This window comes from Oncorhynchus nerka, linkage group LG25 (assembly GCF_034236695.1).
Source record: "Oncorhynchus nerka isolate Pitt River linkage group LG25, Oner_Uvic_2.0, whole genome shotgun sequence".
Lineage (NCBI taxonomy): Eukaryota > Metazoa > Chordata > Actinopteri > Salmoniformes > Salmonidae > Oncorhynchus > Oncorhynchus nerka.
The window spans coordinates 32,038,926-32,062,390 of NC_088420.1; the positions used below are offsets into that span (position 1 = coordinate 32,038,926).

Below are 23,465 nucleotides of genomic sequence, written 5' to 3' on the forward strand. Positions count from 1 at the left end.
AACCATAAAAGGTAAGAGGCACACCGGATGCCCATGACACCAACCCAACCAAATCGACTGACCCCATCCAACCACGGTACCTGGAAGCAACAATTTAAGAGAAAGAAATGGGGAACGAGAGACAGGAGAGCAGAAGCCAGAGCAACAGGAAGGACAAGACCAAAACCTGTACAGACCACCAACCGAAAACCACATGCACAACAAAGGCATCCGAAGATCTATTAAATCGCTGCATGGGAAAGCACATCCACAACTTTCACACATCGTACATCCAAATGGAACGCCTGCAGGAACAAACCAGCGCATAATCCTGCGATTTGGGGAAAGCATGGTGTGCAGGAAAAAGGGTGTGGTCAGTGTAAACCACAATAGGGACCACACCTGACCCCACGTCACTCCCAAATGTCACTATAAACAACCACATCTAAACAGCACATTACCCTATTCATAAGACGCTGAAACATAGCAGGAGCGTTGTGTAGGCCAAAACTCATGACAATATAGGAGAAAAGACATGGAGAAATAAAAGCAAATATTTCACAAGCTCTTGATGACAAAGGCACCTGCCAGTAACCATTCAGTAAATCAAACTTGCTGACAAACCGGGCAGCACCAACCTGATCAACACAATCTTCCAGCCATGGGACTGAGTAACAGTCAGGTTGTCACACTATTAACCTTCCGGTAGTCAGTGCAAAATCAAAGAGAACCATCTGGCTTGTTCACCAAGAAACACAGGGAGACCCACCTGGAGAATGGTACAGCGATTTCATTAACAGGCATGTACTTCATCTGAGTCCAGGTGACATCGGGTCTCCAATGACGTGCGATAAAAACGTTTAATGGGGAAAGCATCCCCAAAATCAATATCATGCACTGCCAAACGTATATGAGAAGGTGTCAGCAAACAGACTGAAAATCAGGTTGGCAGGGTAGCCTAGTGGTTAGAGTGTTGGACTAGTAACCGGAAGGTTGCAAGGTCAAACCCCCGTAATACGGGTGTATTACGTAAGTTCCCCCAAATCCTATTGTTAAACATTGTTAAAACCTGGTTGTCGGTGGTATTGCTGCGGGTATTGTTGCACTAGCGGGCACAAAGGAGGAACCAGCTCGCTGGTAACCCCAAACCACAGATGTGCTCCCGAGACAACTGCTCTGGCCACAATCGCCACACAAAAACAACAAATGACGCACAATGTTCTCCCAGTGGGGAAACACCACTATACCTAACCGGGGGAAAGACCATAGCTCTGATTAGTTGGCCATGATGGAATGAGGGACAGATTGGGAATTTAGACAGGACACCAGGGTTAACACCATGATAAGTTCCATGGGAAAAGTGCCATCGGTAAACCCTAGACACTGTCGTGCATGAAAAGCCTAGGAGGACGTCCATTTCTGAGATACTGGAACCGGCGCCCCTGGCACCAATGATCATAGTCGCTTAGGTCACTCGTTTGCCCATTCAATCGTACAGTAACTGAATGCCTCGATGCCTGTCTGCCTGCTTTATATAGCAAGCCACGCCCTTGTGACTCACTAACTGTAGGATCTAATGATTTTCGGGAACAGGGTGGTGTACCTAATAAACTGACCACTGAGTGCATGTCACCATTTGAACGTGATCCATTAACCTGCCCCCAGAAAGTGTATGGTAACACTTTATTCTGTCCACTGTTCTGTAAATGTCCCGCAAAATCGTTCCCGTGTCACGCAGTTGGGCTTTTTAGATGTGGTCACCCTGGTGGAATTTCACCGGTGGAAACATTGATACTGCGGCATGTTAACACCATCTTTTCACATGTGAGGAGAAAAACACATTTTAACCCCAAATGTGAATCTGCAATTTCACATATGAAAGTGAGATTTTCACATATGGCATTTTCTTCCATGTGAATCTGCAAATTTGATTTTCACGTGATTGATTTTCATGTGAACTTGCAATTCCACATGTACAACATTTGATTTTCATGTGAAACTGCAATTTACATGTTAGGTGAAAACATGTTTTTATCCTCACATGTGAATAGTTGGTGTGAACTCAAAGTAATACTTGTGAAAATATAGTTTCAAATGTGAACATGTGAAAACTGCTTGAAAATGTGATTTTCATATGTGAAACTGCAAATTTGACATGTCTTTTTGTAAGAGCAGTCACACAGACTAATATTATTTCTCGAATCAGGTGTGTGCACTGAAATAATTTACTGCTTCATGTTTTCAATAATATGTTGTCAAATATTTTCATTGAATCCAGTGAGACACACAAATGCAAGACTACACATTTTCTCTTTGCTGTAGTATTTATACAATGCAGTAGAAGGTACAGTAAATGTATGCACTTGCAATAGTGGTACATTTACAAAGCACTTAACCCGTACTATTTTATACAGTACATTGTTTCTTCTTTTATAGTATTTTGCATACCTGTATAGCTAAGCAAGGCTAAATGTTTGCACAAAATAGAGTAGTTTGGTTCTTTTCACAGCATAAACAAATTTGGACACTCAATTCAACTATCCATAAGTATACAATATACATTATCAACAATATTCAGTGTAATGTAGAGGAGCTCCTTCTTACCATGTTTGATAATCAATTACATGTACATTTTATTTGATCACTGTATTGGATGGCAAGACATGAAATACACCAAGGATCTACTCAGAAATTTGAATGTGACACTGTCAATTACATTTGAAAACAATTACATTTTGAATTGGGTCAATTCTTATTTTGTCTCAACCTAATAATATAGCATGAAAGAGAGGTGTAAGGTATATACAAATATATACGTATACACGAGAATGGAATGTAGTTGATCACACAATTCTGTAGGAGGTGTGGAGAAAACAGGAGTGAGACATATTTCATAGGAAAGAGACAACTTTCTTATTATGAAAAATACTTATTTCATTTGAGGAATAATAGAAAACGTTTATCTTAAAAAATAAACTGGGTCAGGAAAGTGCCACTAACCTCGTCCCTAGGCTAATTGCATCCAAGCATTGGGAAGAAGTGACGAAAAAAAGTGACACTGACATTATACATAACGATGACATTTCAAAGTGAAGGCTCATAACGGTCTCAATAACATTGTAACAAGATGAAATAAACATTTTTACATAAAACAAATATGATGAAATACAGAATACAAATTCATATATAAAACATCAATAATTCTCACAGTTCGGTTATGAATTGGAAAAAAAGTCAAGTAAATATTTCCAGTTCCCAAACATATTCTAAAGATATCATTATAAACATTCAAAACCTCTACATGAGGATTTGTGTAACACCTTGCTAAGAGTTCTTCTCACAACTTCATCTACAACTGCTTAACCCAGCTGAACTGCAAGCTTTGCTGCTTGCTATTTCCTTACCAATGTATTATCCAATGTGTTCTTGATGAATATATCTGTTTAAATATCATTACTGGCTCAATGACATATTCAGAGCTGAAACCATTTCTGGGGACTGTGTAAAGTAAGAGTGAGTACAGAGTAGAGTTGTGAGGTTACCTTCACTAGTGTATTTCAGGTCACATTTTGCACATTATATTCACAGTACTGCAGGTGGAAAAAAATGCTGTTGGCCAGAGATGCTCCCATCTCATTGGCGGTTCTAGATATTTCCATATACAAATCATTTTAGAGGAATTTCAGTTGATAAAGAATGGAGGAAAACTGAGCATGGATGCAAAGAACCAAACATAATCAATTGAAGTTGAGACACTGAGTCGACATGGCCATTTGGCTTATCACAGTTAGGTCACAGATTACTGGCTTTTCAATTAGCAAGGGTCATTGAGACTTCCTTTCTTTTCCACTATCCCAGTACATTTCCAAACAGTAATAGACTTCCCAGAGATGTAACTCAGACCTCCTTTCAGAATGAAGATTTTTATCCCGTCTTAATCTTTCTGATATTTTGTTGAAAAGACAAGCCAAGAACCAACTGTGCCCTGTGAGTATGTGTAATATTAGGAGCTTAATATTGTGTAAATACTGAGCAGCAATGCATGGGGCATAATTTAACACCAAACCAGATATTCATCATGGTTTCACTTTGGTCCATGCAATAACAACTGTAGTGAGCATTTCATTCCCAAAGCAGGGGATCACCATTAAGCATGGTCCTACACCCTGTCTGCATTCATTTCAGGTAAAGCGCTATTAATCCATTTATCTTCCACCTCCTTGTTACTATATGTGGTCCCTCACTTAGACACCCAGGCTCCGCTTCTGCTCAAAGTATGCATCAAACCTGGCCATGGCATACTCCTGTAGACAGACAGAGGAAAGAAAAATATTGGAACATTTGCACAGAATGGATTTCAGACAATAGATAAAGAGAAAGAAAAGGTATGTATACTGTATATAGTTCGGCATAGAAAGGAACTATAACAGAAAGAATCATTCTCAGACACATTCCCAGTGGTTATCAGGTTGCCCTGACCATGGAAAATACTTGTGTATAGTTTCAGAGTCATCTGTGAGACAAAACATGGCAAGGAACACACTGGTCTTAGAATCTTAATTTGACCAGTATTGTCATAGCAAAATAAGCCTGCAGCAACAGGATAAGAAGGTTTAGTCCATAATGTGGCATGATTTGTGGTTAGGCTATTAGCTGGACAATAGTAGGATATATGAAAAGTCAATACTGTTAATATAAGCTCATCTAAATATCCTGTCTTAAAGATGTAGGATCTTAATTTGAAACAGTTTGCTACAGCAGGAAAATAATTCTGGAGCAACAGGAAATTATTATGTGGATTCTAATTATTGGACATTTTTTGTAGGGGTTGATACATTTATTATTAGGACAAATCAAGTCAGACATTCCTTTTAAACCTCAAATACACAACACATTTGCATTTCCTGCTGTGCTGGGAAATTCTCAGCAACAAAAGAGTGATCAAATTAAGATTCTACATCTGTATATAACATACACCACTGGGAAAAACTTGTTGAATCAATGTTGTTTCCATGTCAACAAAAAAATTCAATGTGATAATGTTGAATCACCGTGGAAAACTGATTGGGTTTGAAAAAAAGTAATCAACGTAAGGGAACTTAGGGAGAATGGCTGTTTTGTTTATATCACAAACACAAATGCTTAAAACAAAAGCATGACAACCAGATAATGGACACCTACCATATACCCAAACTCAATGGTGGAGATTCTCGCCTGAATCATCGACCACAGACCCCAGAAGAAGTGCGAAGCCAGAGCAAACCTGTGTAATTACCAACAGGCAAATGTTTCAATAAAACCGCGGACAAGCACATTGACAGTATGGTCCATTAAACATACAGCTGGGTGAACTGAGCAAACCTTTGGTCCACAGCAACAGCCACATGGAAATATGCTATTTCATCACTACTGGACTGATTCCAGGGTTTTATTTCCCAGGGAGCATTTTATAGTAACCAAGAGGCCCAGTCTTAAGGGTTCATTATTGTTATGATTTACTGCTGCTCTCTCAACAGGAGGCCATTATAAGTACTAAACCACAAGTATCCTCAGATTTAAAAAAACAACAACAAAAAAACAGTAAGTCATCTTGTCCTCATATGTCCTGTGTGGTTCAGTTGGTAGAGCACAGTGCTTGTAATGCTTGGGTTGTGGGTTTGATTCCCATGTGAGACCAGTACAAATGCACTCATAAGACACCCTGGATAAGAGCTTCCGCTAAAATAAAAAATAAAAATAATGACTCATGAGGTGTAAATACTGTGTGTCTGAGACACAGTGCCCCACATTCAAGAGGAATGCCTTGGTGCCCTTACCTGTTGACTTCCACAAACAGCTCCTCTTTGAGTTTAATCTGATCTTCAGTGCTCAGATTCTGAAATCCCTGGTCAGTCTCTGACAGGTAGCTTCCAATGAAATGCAGCTGCAAAGAGAAACATCAAGGTTATTAGATGGCTTTTGCCTAAAAAGCCACTCATTCAGATTCAGAGGACAAAAAGCCTTCATTTTGTCATCCTTACTCACCTGTTGGGCTTTAGTGGGATAATTCTTTGAGTTGACATGGAAAAATGGGAACTTGTCATTTGTGTAGTCATACATCCATTCACAGAAGTGGTTTCCTATGTCGAATCCCCTGAAAGCACAAAATATGGAGAGAAAAAAACAACATTAACAATGACATCACATTGGTCACGTCAGCAGTCCTGTCTGTAACACCAGATATTTTATAAGCTTATTTTCACGACAAAGGCTGGTGTGGAAAGCCCACAGGGTCGGAGTAACAAATCATAGGCCCAGGGGCTTTGTTTTTTTATTAATCAATTACACAACCAAGGCAGTGCCCCCCAGATACCCACGTGGGCCCCCTAAATCCTCTCCTCCACCATCTGATGATTAGTATAGCGGAAGTAGACTATCTACACTCATTGATAATGGATCCTGTGGTTGGAGGTTGCAGTAAAAAAAAAGAAAATCTCTGCATCAAGGGCCCCCATAGGTATTGGGCCCCAGCCCCTGTATTATTCAGGCCCTGACAGCCCAGTACATCACTGGTACTTCCTGTATATACAGTGCCTACAGAATGTATTCAGACCCATTTACTTTTTCCAAATTTTGTTACGTTACAGCGTTATTCTAAAATCGATTCAATAAAACAATTTCCACAATCTACACACAATACCCAATAATGACAAAGCAAAAACTGGTTTAGAAAATGTTTTGTGAAAAACGAAAAACAGAAATACCTTATTTACGTAAGTATTCAAACCCTTTGCTATGAGACTCGAAATTGAGCTCAGTTTCCATTGATCATCCTTGAGATGTGTCTACAACTTGGGGTCCACCGGTGGTAAATTCAATTGATTGGACATAATTTGGAAAGGCACATGTCAATTTAAGGTCCCAAAGTTGACAGTGCACGTCAGAGCAAAAACCAAGCCATGAGGTCGAAGGAATTGTCCGTAGAGCTCCGAGACAGAACTGTGTCGAGGAACAGATCTGGGGAAGAGTACCAAAACATTTCTGCAACATTGAAGGTCCCCAAGAACACAGTGGTCTCCATCATTCTAAAATGTAAGAAGTTTGTAAACATTTACATTTACATTTACATTTAAGTCATTTAGCAGACGCTCTTATCCAGAGCGACTTACAAATTGGTGCATTCACCTTATGACATCCAGTGGAACAGTAGTGCATCTAAATCTTTTAAGGGGGGGGTGAGAGGGATTACTTTATCCTATCCTAGGTATTCCTTAAAGAGGTGGGGTTTCAGGTGTCTCCGGAAGGTGGTGATTGACTCCGCTGTCCTGGCGTCGTGAGGGAGTTTGTTCCACCATTGGGGGGCCAGAGCAGCGAACACCAAGACTCTTCCTAGAGCTGGCTGACCCAGCAAAACTGAGCAATCGTGGGAGAAGGGCCTTGGTCAGAGATTCCGATGGTCACTCTGACAGAGCTCTAGAGTTCCTCTGTGGAGACTGGAGAAGGACAACCATCTCTGCAGCACTTCACCAATTAGGCCATTATGGCAGAGTGGCCAGACAGAAGCCACTCCTCAGTAAAAGGCACATAACAGCCCGCTTGGAGTTTGCCAAAAGATACCTAAAGAATCTCAGACCATGAGAAACAAGATTCTCTTGTCTGATGAAACCAAGATTGAACGATTTTGTCTGAATGCCAAGGGTCACGTCTGCAGGAAACCTAGCACCATCCCTACGGTGAAGCATGGTGGTGGCAGTATCATGCTGTGGGATGTTTTTCAGCGGCAGGGACTGGACATCTTGTCAGGATCGAAGAAAAGATGAACGGAGCAAAGTAGAGAGAGAGATCCTTGATGAAAACCTGCTCCAGAGCACTCAGGACTTCAGACTGAGGTGAAGGTTCACCTTCCAACAGGACAACGACCCAAAGCAAACAGCCAAGACAACGCAGGAGTGGCTTCGGGACAAGTCACTAAATGTCATTGAGTGGCCCAGCTAGAGCCCGGGACATGAACTCGATCGAACATGTGAAAATAGCTAAGCAGTGACGCTCCCCATCCAACCTGACAGAGCTTGAGAGGATCTGCAGAAATTAATGGGAGAAACTCTTCCAAATACAGGTGTGCCAAGCTTGTAGCGTCATTCCAAAGACTTGAGGCTGTAATTGCAGCCGAAGGTGCTTCAATAAAGGACTGAGAAAAGGGTCTGAATACTTACGTAAATGTGATACATCATGTTTTTTTATTTATATAAATTAGCAAAACAATCTTAAAACTATTTTTTTATATTATTTTTATTTAACCTTTATATAACTAGGGACGGGCTGGGATAAATAAATAAAAAATGTAGGACAAAACACACATCACAACAAGAGAGACACCCGAACACTACAAAAAAAGACACCACAGATAGCAAGATGGCGCCGACAGAGATCGCCTCGCTTCAAGTCCTTAGGAAACTATCCAGGAATTTGTTTTTTTATGTATTATTTCTTACATTGTTAGGCAAGAAAATCTTACGTGTTATTACACACAGCTGGGAAGAACTATTGGATATACAGTTGAAGAAGGGAAGTTTATATACACCTTTACCAAATACATTTAAACTTTGTTTTTCACAATTCCTGACATTTAATCCTCGTCAAAATTACCTGTCTTAGGTCAGTTAGGATCACCACTTTATTTTAAGAATGTGAAATGTCAGAATAATAGTAGAGAGAACTATTTATTTCAGCTTTTATTTCTTTCACCACATTCCTAGTGGGTCAGATGTTTACATACACTCAATTCGTATTTGGTAGCATTGCCATTAAATTGTTTAACTTGGGTCAAATGTTTTGGGTAGCCTTCCACAAGCTTCCCACAATAAATTGGGTGAAGTTTGGCCCATTCCTCCTGACAGAGCTGGTGTAACTGAGTCAGGTTTGTTGGCCTCCTTGCTCGCACATGCTTTTTCAGTTCTGCCCACAAATGTTATATAGGATCGAGGTCAGGGCTTTGTGATGGCCACTCCAATACCTTGACTTTGTTGTCCTTAAGCCATTTTTCCACAACTTTGGAAGTATGCTTGGGGTCATTGTCCATTTGGAAGACCCATTTACAACCAAGTTTTAAAATCCTGACTGATGTCTTGAGATGTTGCTTCAATATATCCACATAATATTCCACCCTCATGATGCCATCTATTTTGTGAAGTACAACAGTCCCTCCTGCAGCAAAGCACCCCACAACATGATGCTGCCCCCCCCCCCTTCACGGTTGTGATGGTGTTCTTCGATTTGCAAGCCTCCCCCAAACATAACGATGGTCATTATGGCCAAACAGTTCTATTCTTGTTTCATTAGACCAGAGGACATTTCTCCAAGAAGTAAATTCTTTGTCCCCATGTGCAGTTGCAAACCGTAGTCTGGCTTTTTTATGGCGGTTTTGGAGCAGTGGCTTCTGCCTTTGCTGAGCGGCCTTTCAGGTTGTGTTGATATAGGACTTGTTTTACTGTGGATAAAGATACTTCTGTACTTGTTTCCTCCAGCATCTTCACAAGGTATTTTGCTGTTGATCTGGGATTGATTTGCACCAAAGTACGTTCATCTCTGGGAGACAGAATGCGTCTTCTTCCTGAGTGGTATGACGGCTGCGTGGTCCCATGGTGTTTATACTTGCGTAGTATTTTTTGTACTGATGAACGTGGTACCTTCAGGCGTTTGGAAATTGCTCCCAAGGATGAACCAGACTTGTGGAGGTCTACAATTTTTTTTCTGAGGTCTTGGCTGATTTCTTTTGATTTTGCCATGATGTCAAGCAAAGAGGCACTGAGTTTGAAGGTAGGCCTTGTAATACATCCACAGGCACAGTCAACTTAGTGTATGTAAATGTCTGACCCACTGGAATTGTGATACAGTGAATTATAAGTGAAATAATCGGTCTGTAAACAATTTTTGTAATGGCTTGTGTCATACACAAAGTGGATGTCCTAACCGACTAGCCACAACTATAGTATGTTAACAAGAAATTTGTGGAGTGGTTGAAAAACAAGTTTTAATGAGTCCAACCTAAGTGTATGTAAACTTCCGACTTCAACTGTAAGAGCGACGTCAACTTACCAACATTACGACCAGGAATATGACTTTTCTGAAGTGGCTCCTTTGTTCAGACCTCCACCCTGGACATTGGATCTAATCCCAGAGGCCGACCAAAAACAATGTCGTCGCCGCAGGAGAGGCAGACGGAGTGGCCTCCTGGTCAGACTTAGAAGGCGAGCACACCACCCTCCGCTTCCAAGCATTTTAGTCACCAATGTCCAGGCTCTAGACAACTTTGTGGGCGAAATTAGGGCACAAATTGCCTTCCAGAGAGACAGAGATTGTAACATTCTCTGTTTCACGGAAACATGGCTCACTCGGAATATATGTTGTCAGAGTCGGTACAGCCACCGGGTTTCTTCAATCGTCGCACCGACAGAAACAAACATCTCTCTGGTAAGAAGAAGGGCGGGGATGTATGCCTCATGATTAACTACTAATGGTGTAACAATAATAACATACAGGAACTCAAATCCATTTGTCCGTCTGACCTAGAATTCCTTACAATCAAATGCATTATCTCCCAAGAGAATTCTCTTCAATTATAGTCACAGCCGTGTATATCCCCCCCAAGCAAATACCTTAATGGCCCTGAAAGAATTTCTCTGGGCTCTATGTAAACTGGAAACCATATATCCTGAAGCTGCATTTATTGTAGCTGGGGATTTTAACAAAGCTAATTTGAGAAGAAGGCTACCTAAATTCTACCAGCACATTGACTGGACCACTGCTGCTGTAACTTCCGCGATGCATACAAGGCCCTCCCCTGCCCTCCCTTCGGCAAATCCGACCACAACTCCATCTTGCTCGTACCATCCTATAGGTAGAAAATCAAACAGGATGAACCCGTGACTAGAACCATTCAACGCTGGTCTGACCAAATGGAATCCACGCTTCAAGACTGTTTTGATCACGTGGACTGGAAAAAGTTCTGGGAAGCCTCAGACAACATCGATTTATATGCTGACTTGGTGAGTGAGTTTATTAGGAAGTGCATTGGTGCAGTGCACTGCAGTGCACTGTTGTACCCAGTGACTATTAAAACCTACCGCAACCAGAAAGCGCAAACCACCGCATTCAACCATGGAAAGAGGTCGGGGAATATGTCAGAATATAAACCGTGTAGTTATTCCCTCCGGAAGGCAATCAAACAAGCAAAGTCGCAATTCAACGGCCCAGACACGAGACGTATGTGGCAGGGTCTACAGGCAATTACGGACTAAAACCAGCCATGTCATGGACACCGACGTCTTGCTTCCAGACAAGCTAAACACTTTCTTCGCCCGCTTTGAGGATAATACAGTGGCACCAGCGCTTCCCACTACCAAGGACTTGGGGCCCCCCGCTCCTTCTCCTTGGCCGACGTCAGTACGACATTTAAACGTGTTAACCTTTGCAGGGCTGGTGGCCCAGACGGCATCCCTAGCCGCGTCCTCAGAGCATGCGCAGACCAGCTGGCTGGCTGGTGTTTACGGACATTTTCAATCGCTCCCTATCCCAGTCTGCTGTCCCCACATGCTTCAAGATGGCCACCATTGTTCCTGTACCCGAAAAGGCAAAGATAACTGAACTAAATGACTACTACCAGAGCACTCACTTCTGTCATCATGAAGAGCTTTGAGAGACTAGTCAAGGATCAAATCACCTCCCCCTTACCTGCCACCCTAGACCCACTTCAGTTTGCATACCGCCCCAACAGGTCCACAGACGATGCAATCGCCATCACACTGCCCTATCCCATCTGGACAAGAGGAATACTTACGTAAGAATGCTGTTCATTGACGACAGCTCAGCATTCAACACCATAGTACACTCCAAGCTTATCATTAAGCTTGAGGCCCTGGGTCTCAACCCCATCCTGTGCAATTGGGTTCTGGACATTCTGACATTCCCCAGGTGGTGAAGGTAGTAAACAACATCTCCACTTCGCTGATCCTCAACACTGGGGTCCCACAAGGGTGCATGCTCAGCCCCTTCCTGTACTCTCTGTTCACCCATGACTGCGTGGCCATGCATGCCTCCAACACAATCATCATATTTGCAGACAACACAACAGTAGTGGGCTTGATTACCAACAACGACGAGACAGGCTACAGGGAGGTGGTGAGGGCACTCGGAGTGTGGTGTCAGGAAAATAACCTCTCACTCAACATCAACAAAACATAGGAGATGATCGTGAACTTCGGGAAACAGCAGAGGGAGCACCCCCCTATTCACATCGACGGGACAGTAGTGGAGAAGGTGGAAAGTTTTCAGTTCCTCAGCGTACACATCACAGACAAACTGAAATGGTCCACCCATGCAGACAGTGTGCTGTGGCGCCTCTTCAGGAGGCTGAAGAAATTTGGCTTGTCACCTAAAACGCTCAAACTTTCACAGATGCACAATCGAAAGCATCCTGTCAGATTGTATCACCGGTACGGCAACTGCACACCCTCAACCGCAAGGCTCTCCAGAGGGTAGTGAGGTCTGCACAACACATCACCGTGGGAAAACTACCTTCCCTCCAGGACACCGACAGCACCCGATGTCACAGGAAGGCCAAAAAGATCATCAAGGACAACAACCACCCGAGCCACTGCCTGTTCACCCCGCTATCATCCAGAAGGCGAGGTCAGTGCTGGTGCAAAAAAACAGCTTCTATCTCAATGCCATCAGACTGTTAAACAGCCATCACTAACATAGAGGCTCACATTAAATAATGCCACTTTAATATTTATTTTACCTTTATTTTACTAGGCAAGTCAGTTAAGAACAAATTCTTATTTTCAATGACAGCCTAGGAACACTGCTTGTTCAGGGGTAGAACGACAGATTTGTACCTTGTCAGCTCAGGGGTTTGAACTTGCAACCTTGCGGTTACTAGTCCAACGCTCTAACCACTAGGCTACCCTGCCGCCCCAAATAATGTTTACATATCCTACATTAATCATCTCATATGTATATACTGTATTTCATACCATCTATTGCATTTTGCCTATCCCGCACGGCCATCGCTCATCCATATATTATATATTTATATGTTATATCTTATTCCATCCCTTTACACTTGTGTGTGTGTAAGGTAGTTGTTGTGAATTTGTTAGATTACTTGTTAGATATTACTGCACTGTCGGAACTAGAACCACAAGCATTTCGCTACACTCGCAATAACATCTGCTAACCATGTGGATGTGACAAATAAAATGTGATTTGACCTAAGATAACATAGCATGGCAGCAACACAACATGATAACATGATAGCAACACAGATTGATGAGGGGAAAAAAACAATTTAATAAACTGTAGATTAAGGCTGAAGCCTAACAAAATGTGGAAAAAGTCAAGGGGTCTGAATACTTTCTGAAGGCAGCTTCATTCTTATGTTTTATTTCTATTGTGTTTTTATTTTCTTCTTCTGCACTGTCGGGAAAGGCATGTAAAAGTAAGCATTTCATTGAATGGTCTACACTTGTTGTATTCAGCCCCTGTGACAAATAAGATTTAATTTGACTGACATTGTATTGCCACATGTATTCAGGATTATGATTCCTTGGGCTCTTTCCTTGCTTGGCCAAATGAAAACTAGACCTACAGTAAAATGTTCCCATAGCAAAGGAAGAGACGTTCTAACAAAGGGAGTGAAAATAGGTAGCTCTTTGCGAAGGGAATCACAGTTGCTGTGGAAACCAGACAAAAGGAACAACTTGGGAGGCTAAACTCCATTCCAACCTTTCTCTACCCGTGGCTGCGGCAATATGGGTCAATGTTGAAAACCTGTACAGTTCAAGCCCTTTCAAGCGAGCCTCACTAGCTGCCAATGAACCCGACTTGGAAGAAAAACAGTGGGAAAACAAACAAAATGTGAGTCTAATATGGGCCTCCTTGGACTTTTGTCAAAGCGTACATATGTCCATTAGACTTAATACTGTTTTATTATGAGCACCCAGCTTCCTAAACATGATCTATGTTTTACCCTAGACCCCCATACAATCAAAGCTTTGGGGAGGACACAGGAGATCCCAGTGAAACCTGATCCGGCTTGAGAATGAGGAGCACGTGTGGTGACGTACAATGACCATGAGAGAGCCTGAGGGTCAGGACGGCAGGGGTTGGCTGTTTTGACGGTACTAACTTAGCTGTGAGCCAAGGCCAACAACAGTGAAAGTCCTTTCCGAGAAATGGGGCACTCGTGAATTCCACACTTTACAAAACAAACTCAATACTAAGTGGTACAGGAAAAACTACAGTAAGAGACTGGATGGATTGTTTGGTCTGGCTGGCTTGTTTACATGATGAAATAAGACTCAGAAACCCAGATGTTTTGGATCACAAATATGTGCGGCTACGTTCTTGTCTTAAATGTTGTAAAAAACATGACAAATACAAACTACCTGGGTAAATTCCTTCCATCCCTCTCTGTGTTAAATACGATTTACATTCTGCAGAGAAAGTGTCACCTTGGACAGACAGTGTTTACTGCTGGATCTGGCTCCTTTTCTGAGGAATGTGCCTCAGCTCTCAGAAACCCAAAGAAATGCTGTACATTCAGTATACATGTTTTGTCTATGACTCGGAAGTAAAGCGGATGATTACGGTAATAAAGGGGACAATTACAGTAATAAAGGGGATGATTACAGTATGCACTAGGGCCTGAGTTACAGACCTGTAGTTATAACTGCTGTATTCAAAGTCAATCAGCATGAGCTTCTGTCCGTCAGAGCCCTCACGACCACTGAGGAGCAGGACATTTCCTAAAGGATGACAGGAATAATTATTACACCACACAGTACAATACCTTGTATTTATAATACTATCTTCACTAGCTTTACAGAAAGCAATACTATGCCTAAGATCCTTACCCTCTTGACAGTCATTGTGGCAGAAAACAACAGGGGAGTGAGTGGAGTCCAGCAAAGATCTACAAAGAAAAACAAGCCATATTTCAGCAGGTAAGAAGCAGAAGTTAGAATGCATTCGGAAAGTATTCAGACCCCATGACTTTTTACACCTTTTGTTACGTTACAGCCTTATTCTAACATGAATTAAATAGTTTTTCCCCTAATCAATTTACACACAATACCCCATAATGACAAAGAGAAAACTGTTTTTTAGGTATGAAATGTCACCTTTACGTAAGTATTCAGACCCTTTACTCAGTACTTTGTTGAAGTACCTTTGGCAGCAATTACAGCCTTGAGTCTTCTTGGGTATGACGCTACAAGCTTGGCACACCTGTATTTGGGGAGTTTCTCCCATTCTTCTCTGCAGATCCTCTCAAGCTCTGTCAGGTTGGATGGGAAGCGTGGCTGCATAGCTATTTTCAGGTGTCTCCAGAGATTGGGTTCAAATCCGAGCTCTGGCTGGGCCAATCAAGGACATTCAGAGACTTGTCCGAAGCCAATCCTGCGGTGTCTTGGCTGTGTGCTTAGGGTTGTTGTCCTGTTGGAAGGTGAACCTTCGCCCCAGTCTGAGATCCTGAGCACTCTGGAGCAGGTTTTTTTTTTTTTTCTAGGATCTCTCTGTACTTTGCTCCTTTCATCTTTCCCTAGATCCTGACTAGTCTCCCAGTTTATGTCGCAGAAAAACCTCCCCACAGCATGATGCTGGCAACACCATGCTTCAACATAGGGATGGTGCCAGGTTTCCTCCAGATGTGGCGCTTGGCATTCAGGCAAAATAGTTCAATCTTGGCAGTCCAGAAAATCTTGTTTCTCATTGTCTGAGAGTCCTTTAGGTGCCTTTTGGCAAACTCCAAGCGGGCTGTCGTGTGCCTTTTACAAAGGCGTGGCCACTCTACCATAAAGGCCTGATTGGTGGAGTGCTGCAGAGATGGGAGAACCTTCCAGAAGGACAACCATCTCCACAGAGGAACTCTGGAGCTCTGTCAGCGTGACCATCGGATTCTTAGTCACCTCCCTGACCAAGGCCCTTCTCCCCCAATTGCTCAGTTTGGCCGGGCGGCCAGCTTTAGGAAGAGTCTTGGTGGTTCCAAACTTTGTACATTTAATAATGATGGAGGCTACTGTGTTCTTGGGGACCTTCAATGCTGCAGAACATTTTTGGTACCCTTCCCCAGATGTGTGCCTCGACACAATCCTGTCTCTGAGCTCTACGTACAATTGCTTCGACCTCATGGCTTGGATTTTTGCTCTGACATGTACTGTCAAGGTGTGTGCCTTTCCAAATCATGTCCAATCAATTGAATTTACTACAGGTGGACTCCAATGAAATCGTAGAAACATTTCAAGGATGATCAATGGAAACAGGATGCACCTGAGCTCAATTTCGAGTCTCATAGCAAAGGGTCTGAATACTTATGTAAATAAGGTATTTCTGTTGTTTATATTTTTAATACATTTGCTAACATTTCTAAAAACCTGTTTTCGCTTTGTCATTATGGGGTATTTTGTATAGATTTATGAGGGGGGGAAATTATGTAATCCATTTCAGAATAACACTGTAACGTAACAAAATGTGGAAAAAGTCAAGGGGTCTGAATACTTTCCGAATGCACTGTATATGTCCACTAATTCACTGTTTACCCCCCAAAAAACAGAATGCCAAATTCCAACACATATTTCAACCACTCAGACAACAGAGTCTTTGTATGGAATTATTGGCTTATTATTGTTGACTGGATTCCACACCATTTTATTGGAAAACACCACGTGACTATTACATATCTGAATTACTGCATATTACATGTAATCATGTCTGTTCCTGTGTGCTTAGTCTAAAAGGTGTTATGTACGTGATTCAGGAACCAGGGTGGCCTTACTTGAGACTCTCCATCTCCTGGGGCAGATTATAGCTCCTCAGACGGGCAAACTTGCGAATGTGTGACTCTCTGGTGAAGGTTAGTCTCATCACCTGGTTCAGGTACCTGTGGATAGGGGAAACATTAGGACAGTCAGGGTACGTATGGGATACAAGAGGTTGTAGAGTTTAAAGATAAGAGAGATATCACTATTTTATCACAGCGATGATGATAATGCACTTCTTGTCTATACTCGTACAAATGACGCATTATCTGTGAGGACAAGCAACTTTTTCTCTGTGATTTCCTTGAAACTATCCTTAGGCCACGAAGCAGGTCAACAAGTCAATATTTCACTCCGATAAGCTAATCCATTAAACAACTTATATGCCCTGTTTTAACTGTAAGTAAATACTGTAAGTCAATTCACTAGGCCATTCATAAAACACATAATCAAAAGGAAGGCAAAGAACATTCTCTAAGTCTGTTATTGGCGTGTTTTATTCTTCAAATACTTCGGGAAACATACTGTTTCAATTTGAACATGTAATCAAATCCATTTTAACCCACGGAATTTGGTGTACCGTTTGTCACTCCTTTGCATTCCACACGTTAGTGCTCTACCGCTGCTTTCTCCACAAGCTCTATTTGTTTCTACTTGAGGGCTGTTGCATGAAATTATATTAGATCATTAGAGAGAAAAAACAATTCAATTACCTCTAGAATAAGGATGCAATGCAACAAAATGTGGAAAAAACAAATAAATTCTAAAAGCTTTAACAAGAGCAGGGTATTGTGTTTCATTTGAAAACAGCATCACATTTTGTAAAAGCAGAATATTTCAGGTCCTCCTAACCTCTCTGTTATTCTCAAACCAGGTGACTTGAGGATTGACCAACAAAAGCAAACTAGCAACCATTTTGTAAGAGGAGATATGTGTGATAGCTAATGTTTGTTTGGAGATTTCAGTGAGGTCAGGTTAGGCAAAGAGGGTTTACAGTTTCTATTGGAAATTGCATTATAAGAGACCAACTCACTTGTCGATAGTTCCAAACAGCCATTTGGGCTCCTTGTTGAAAGGCATTCTCATACCATGGAACTTGGCCATCTTCTCAGCTATTTCAGCAGATATGCTTGGCATGCTCAGCTCATCTGTGTCCAATTTGCGACTCTATTAACACAAAGGACATCAGGTTTTCAAGTCTTAGCTGAATACAGCTTGTCTTAAATCCCATCAAGCTGACAACTTTTTATGCAACAATAAACAGAGACAACATTATCAACTGCTGACAGGGTTGTCAAAAAGAATGGAGGATATAACCAGCTTCAATGCATTCTTCCCTCCACTCTGGCCACTGTCAACACTAACAGTTTAAGATCTTATCACAGCAGAAGCTGCTTAAAGGCCATTTGCTTGACCTCTGTGGTTTCTTGGTCTCCGAGGACTTTAAGTGGATAACTAAAACATCTTTACTGCTGTTCTAAAAAATGTATTAAGATGTACCAGTCAAAAGTTTGGATACACCTACTCATTCAAGGGTTTTTCTTTCTTTCTTTTTTACTATTTTCTACATTGCCAGCAGCATACCACCCTGCATACCACTGCTGGCTTTTTTCTGAAGCTAAGCAGGGTTGGTCCCTGGATGGGAGACCAGATGCTGCTGGAAGTGGTGTTGGAGGGCCAGTAGGAGGCACCCTTTCCGCTGGTCTAAAACAAAAAATATCCCAATGCCCCAGGGCAGTGATTTGGGACATTGCCCTATATAGGGTGCAGATGGGTTGTTAAATGGGTGTCCTGACTCTCAGTGGTCACTAAAGATCCCATTGCACTTATTGTAAGAGTAAGGGTTTTAACCCTGGTGTCCTGGCTAAATTCCCAATCTGGCCCTCATATGGTCACCTAATCATCCCCAGCTTACAATTGGCTCATTCTTTCCCCTGTAACTATTCCCCAGGTTGTTGCTGTAAATGAGAATGTGTTCTCAGTCAACTTACCTGGTAAAATAAGGGATAAATAATGAAGACATCATTCTGTCAACCAGCTTCACGAGGTAACCACCTGGGACACTTTTCTTGGTTACAACATGATTCCATATGTGTTATTTAATAGTTTTGATGTCTTCACTGTTATTCTACAATGTAAAATAAAGAAAAACCTTGTAATGAGTAGGTGTTTCTAAACTTTGCATTGGTACTGTACATCATACAAGCAAAACTGGTGATTCAGATAGAACATGACTATACTCTTGGTCTGTACCTATTTCAATTGATTAAATTGTCTAGCCTGAGGTGTGCGTTGAATTTTGCAAGATAACTCTTGTTAGGACAATGCCTGGGCAACATGGACATGGAATCAATTTACTTATCACTTCAAGCTATTTTTTGCCACTTTAAAAAGGGAAGATATTTAGTATGGTTAGGGCAGCAGGTAGCCTAGCAGTTAAGAGCGTTGGTCCAGTAACCGAAAGGTCGCTGGCTCAAATCCGGCTAAGTGAAAAATCTGTCAATGTGCCCTTGAGCAAGGCACTCAAACTTGATTGCTCCTTTAAGTTGCTCTGGATAAGAGTGTCTGCTAAATTACTAAAATGTCAAATGTATTCCCTTTGTACATACTTTAAATTAAACACACATCACTGAACAGAACATGCACAGATCCTACAGGTTTCTTATCTTTTAATTTGAACAATTTCTCACAGCAGGAAAATAATCCTACAGGAATTGTGGATAATAATTCATGTATAAAAATAAAGTATAATCAATACACTCTATGGATTATAATTAATGGACCTTTTTGTAGAGGTTGATACATTTTTTGTTAGGGGAAATCAAGTCTGACATTTAAAGTGGAAATTACAAACTTTAGAATACTTTTTAAACCTTGAATACACTACAAGTTTGCATTTACTGCGGCGCAGGATCATTTTCTGAGACAGCAGAGTGATTAAATGAAGATAGTACACCTGTACACACATACACGTACTCAGGCACACACAGGCACACAGTCGTGAATATTTGCTTTCTCTATCAATGATTATCACTCCACAGAGTCACTTACAGGGACAAACTGCTCCAGTCTGCCCTGGGGGAAGATGCCATAGAGTTTGGGCCCAAGCTCCCGCTCTGCCAGAATGGCAAACATCACACTCTCCAGCACCATGGCCTCAGCACCCTGCAGACACATAGAACAGAAAGTTGTTAACTTCTATTGAACTTCAGGATTATCAGTCACTGTTGCCACAACCAACCTTAGAAATTAGGAGGGAAAATGACTTAGTCATTGGTTGATGTTTACATGGTAACTGGAAGAGAAGACAATTAATAGGATAAGCTAAAAACGACTGCAGCCAACCTGTGGTCCAATGTTAGCTGTGATTTTTCATCAAGTGGGGGTTAGTAGGACAGAAACTCATTCAATTCTATAGGATTAAATGAGAACAGCTTAGACAGCGGAAGCTGATGATGAGGCACATGACCGCACATCACATGAAACAAGCTTAGGCTGTCTGGAAGAGATAGGATCATTTTTCCAGGGATCTAGCATTCACAATTTATAAATCAATGATACACAGGTCCAGATATTTGAGTCATGGGAACTGTAAAATGGCTACCTCAAACAAATTACGTTCACAACTCTGTCAGTGATTTGGCAGGTATTTCATCCATCATGGTGGTAAGTTTAAAAGCAGATTTGGACCAGAAAGGGAAGGAGTGAGTTGCGTTCCACATGAGGAGAATAATAAAACAAGGGGCCAATTGTACTGAGGGAGGCAGAGCCTGCCAACAGCATCAATTAGTAATTGTGGCTGCTTAACCAAAGAATATACCAGGGCTTTCAACTGTGGAGTAAAATGGTGTCAGGAGCAATTATCTGAGCCCAGAGCTCTAAAATAGCTAGAATTCAAAAGATAGGCCTATACAGTCTGACACAATTTATTAGAAAAGTCTGTTAACTTACAGATATGTTGATACTTAAAAATAAAGGGTTCTTATTATTGCATATTAATGTAGCTAAATACATTAAAAATAATCGCCATTATTACACTTTATAGACAGTACTATACAGTAGTAACCCATATAGCCTATAGGTGCATGGCCGCGGGAAAACCTTAGTGCTACTTTTGATACCATCGATCGCCACATTCTTTTGGAGAGATTGGAAACCCAAATTGGTCTACACGGACAAGTTCTGGCCTGGTTTAGATCTTATCTGTCGGAAATATATCAGTTTGTCTCTGTGAATTGTTTGTCCTCTGACAATTCAACTGTGAATTCCGGTGTTCCTCAAGGTTCCGTTTTAGGACCACTATTGTTTTCACTATATATTTTACCTCTTGGGGATGTCATTCGAAAACAGAATGTTAACTTTCACTGCTATGCGGATGACACACAGCTGTACATTTCAATGAAACATGGTGAAGCCCCAAAATTGCCCTCGCTAGAAGCCTGTGTTTCAGACATAAGGAAGTGGATGGCTGCAAACTTTCTACTTTTAAACTCGGACAAAACAGAGATGCTTGTTCTAGGTCCCAACAAACAAAGATATCTTCTGTTGAATCTGACAATTACTCTTAATGGTTGTACAGTCGTCTCAAATACAACTGTGAAGGACCTTGGCATTACTCTGGACCCAGATCTCTCTTTTGACGAACATATCAAGACTGTTTCAAGGACAGATTTTTTCCATCTACGTAACATTGCAAAAATCAGAAACTTTCTGTCCAAAAATGATGCAGAAAAATAAATCCATGCTTTTGTTACTTCTAGGTTAGACTACTGCAATGCTCTACTTTCCGGCTACCCGGATAAAGCACTAAACTTCAGTTAGTGCTAAATACGGTTGCTAGAATCCTGACTAGAACCAAAAAAGTTGATCATATTACTCAAGTGCTAGCCACCCTAAACTGGCTTGCTGACAAGGCAAGGACTGATTTCAAGGTTTTACTGCTAACCTACAAAGCATTACATGGGCTTGTTCCTACCTATCTCTCTGATTTGGTATGTCCTGCCGTACATACTTACACGTATGCTACGCTACGGTCACAAGACGCAGGCCTCGTAATTGTCCCTAGAATTTCTAAGCAAACAGCTGGGGCCAGGGCTTTCTCCTATAGAGCTCCATTTTTATGGACTGGTCTGCCTACCCATGTGAGAGACGCAAACTCGGTCTCAACCTTTAAGTCTTTACTGAAGACTCATCTCTTGAGTGGGTCATATGATTGAGTGTCGTCTGGCCCAGGAGTGTGAAGGTGAACGGAAAGGCTCTGGAGCAATGAACCGCCCTTGCTGTCTTTGCCTGGCAGTTTCCCCTCTTTCCACTGGGATTCTCTGCCTCTAACCCTATTACAGGGGCTGAATCACTGGCTTACTGGTGCTCTTTCATGCCGTCCCTAGGAGGGGTGCGTCACTTGAGTGGGTTCCTGTCTGGGTTGGCGCCCCCCCTTGGGTTGTGCCGTGGCGGAGATCTTTGTGGGCTATACTTGGCCTTGTCTCAGGATGGTAAGTTGGTGGTTGAAGATATCCCTCTAGTGGTGTGGGGGCTGTGCTTTGGCAAAGTGGGTGGGGTTATATCCTTCCTGTTTGGCCCTGTCTGGGGGTATCATTGGATGGGGCCACAGTGTCCCGACCCCTCCTGTCTCAGCCTCCAGTATTTATGCTGCAGTAGTTTGTGTGTCGGGGGGCTAGGGTCAGTTTGTTATATCTGGAGTACTTCTCCTGTCTTATCCGTTGTCCTGTGTGAATTTAAGTATGCTCTCTCTAATTCTCGCTTTCTTTCTCTCTCTCAGAGGACCTGAGCCGTAGGACCATGCCTCAGGACTACCTGGCATGATGACTCCTTGCTATCCCCAGTCCATCTGGCCGTACTGCTGCTCCAGTTTCAACTGTTCTGCCTGCGGCTATGGAATCCTGACCTGTTCACCGGACGTGCTACCTGTCCCAGACCTATTATTTGACCATGCTGGTCATTTATGAACATTTGAACATCTTGGCCATGTTCTGTTATAATCTCCACCCGGCACAGCCAGAAGAGGACTGGCCACCCCTCATAGCCTGGTTCCTCTCGGTTTCTTCCTAGGTTTTGGCCTTTCTAGGGAGTTTTTCCTAGCCAATGTGCTTCAACACCTGCATTGCTTGCTGTTTGGGGTTTTAGGCTGGGTTTCTGTACAGCACTTTGAGATATCAGCTGATGTACGAAGGCCTATATAAATAAATTTGATTTGAAAATGTTTTGGGGTGGAGGTGCTGTCAAGGGGTATTTTTCTCTGCTCATACAGGAGTAATAGGCCTAGGCACTAATTTGGCGGGAAAAAGTTTATTTTATACATATATTATTTTTTCTTTAAATATATTTTGGGGGATTTTGATTAATCAGCACCCCTACTTCCTGCGGCTATGAACAGGTGCCCTTATCGACTGTAACGGCTATGAGCTGGCAGTGGTCTGTGGACTCTGACTATCGGGCAAGAAATTTGCTAAGTGTGCACTTCAAAGTGACTCAGCTCTTTCTGTCGGAAGCCAAATAGGAGGAAAATAAACCATAGTAGTGCTTTGCTAATGGCGTGTTGAATGCACATTGGACTGACCTCATATGACTATAGACATAGGGAAAACATTATTAGTAAACAGGGTTGGGTAGGTTACTTTCTAAATGTAATCCATTACAGTTACTAGTTACATATCCAAAATTGTAAATCGG

The 23,465-nt window shown here is 42.0% G+C and overlaps 1 protein-coding gene across 3 annotated transcripts in view; it reads right to left on the reverse strand.

Annotated features, from left to right (window-relative positions):
- Nucleotides 1–2,285: 2,285 nt before the first annotated feature.
- LOC115109398 (choline kinase alpha-like) overlaps nt 2,286–23,465 on the reverse strand; it is a 34,190-nt gene continuing 13,010 nt past the window's right edge. For 2 of the 3 annotated variants that reach the window (XM_065009742.1, XM_029634237.2), the window contains 9 exons: nt 19,827–19,940; nt 17,809–17,942; nt 16,793–16,897; nt 14,874–14,932; nt 14,678–14,765; nt 6,004–6,112; nt 5,796–5,902; nt 5,161–5,242; nt 2,286–4,283 (listed from right to left, as the gene is read on the reverse strand). In XM_065009742.1, coding sequence (XP_064865814.1) covers nt 4,224–4,283; nt 5,161–5,242; nt 5,796–5,902; nt 6,004–6,112; nt 14,678–14,765; nt 14,874–14,932; nt 16,793–16,897; nt 17,809–17,942; nt 19,827–19,940 — 858 coding nt within the window. In that variant the 3' untranslated portion in view covers nt 2,286–4,223. The remainder of the gene's footprint in view (nt 4,284–5,160; nt 5,243–5,795; nt 5,903–6,003; nt 6,113–14,677; nt 14,766–14,873; nt 14,933–16,792; nt 16,898–17,808; nt 17,943–19,826; nt 19,941–23,465) is intronic. The other variant, XM_065009743.1, reaches the window with a different exon arrangement.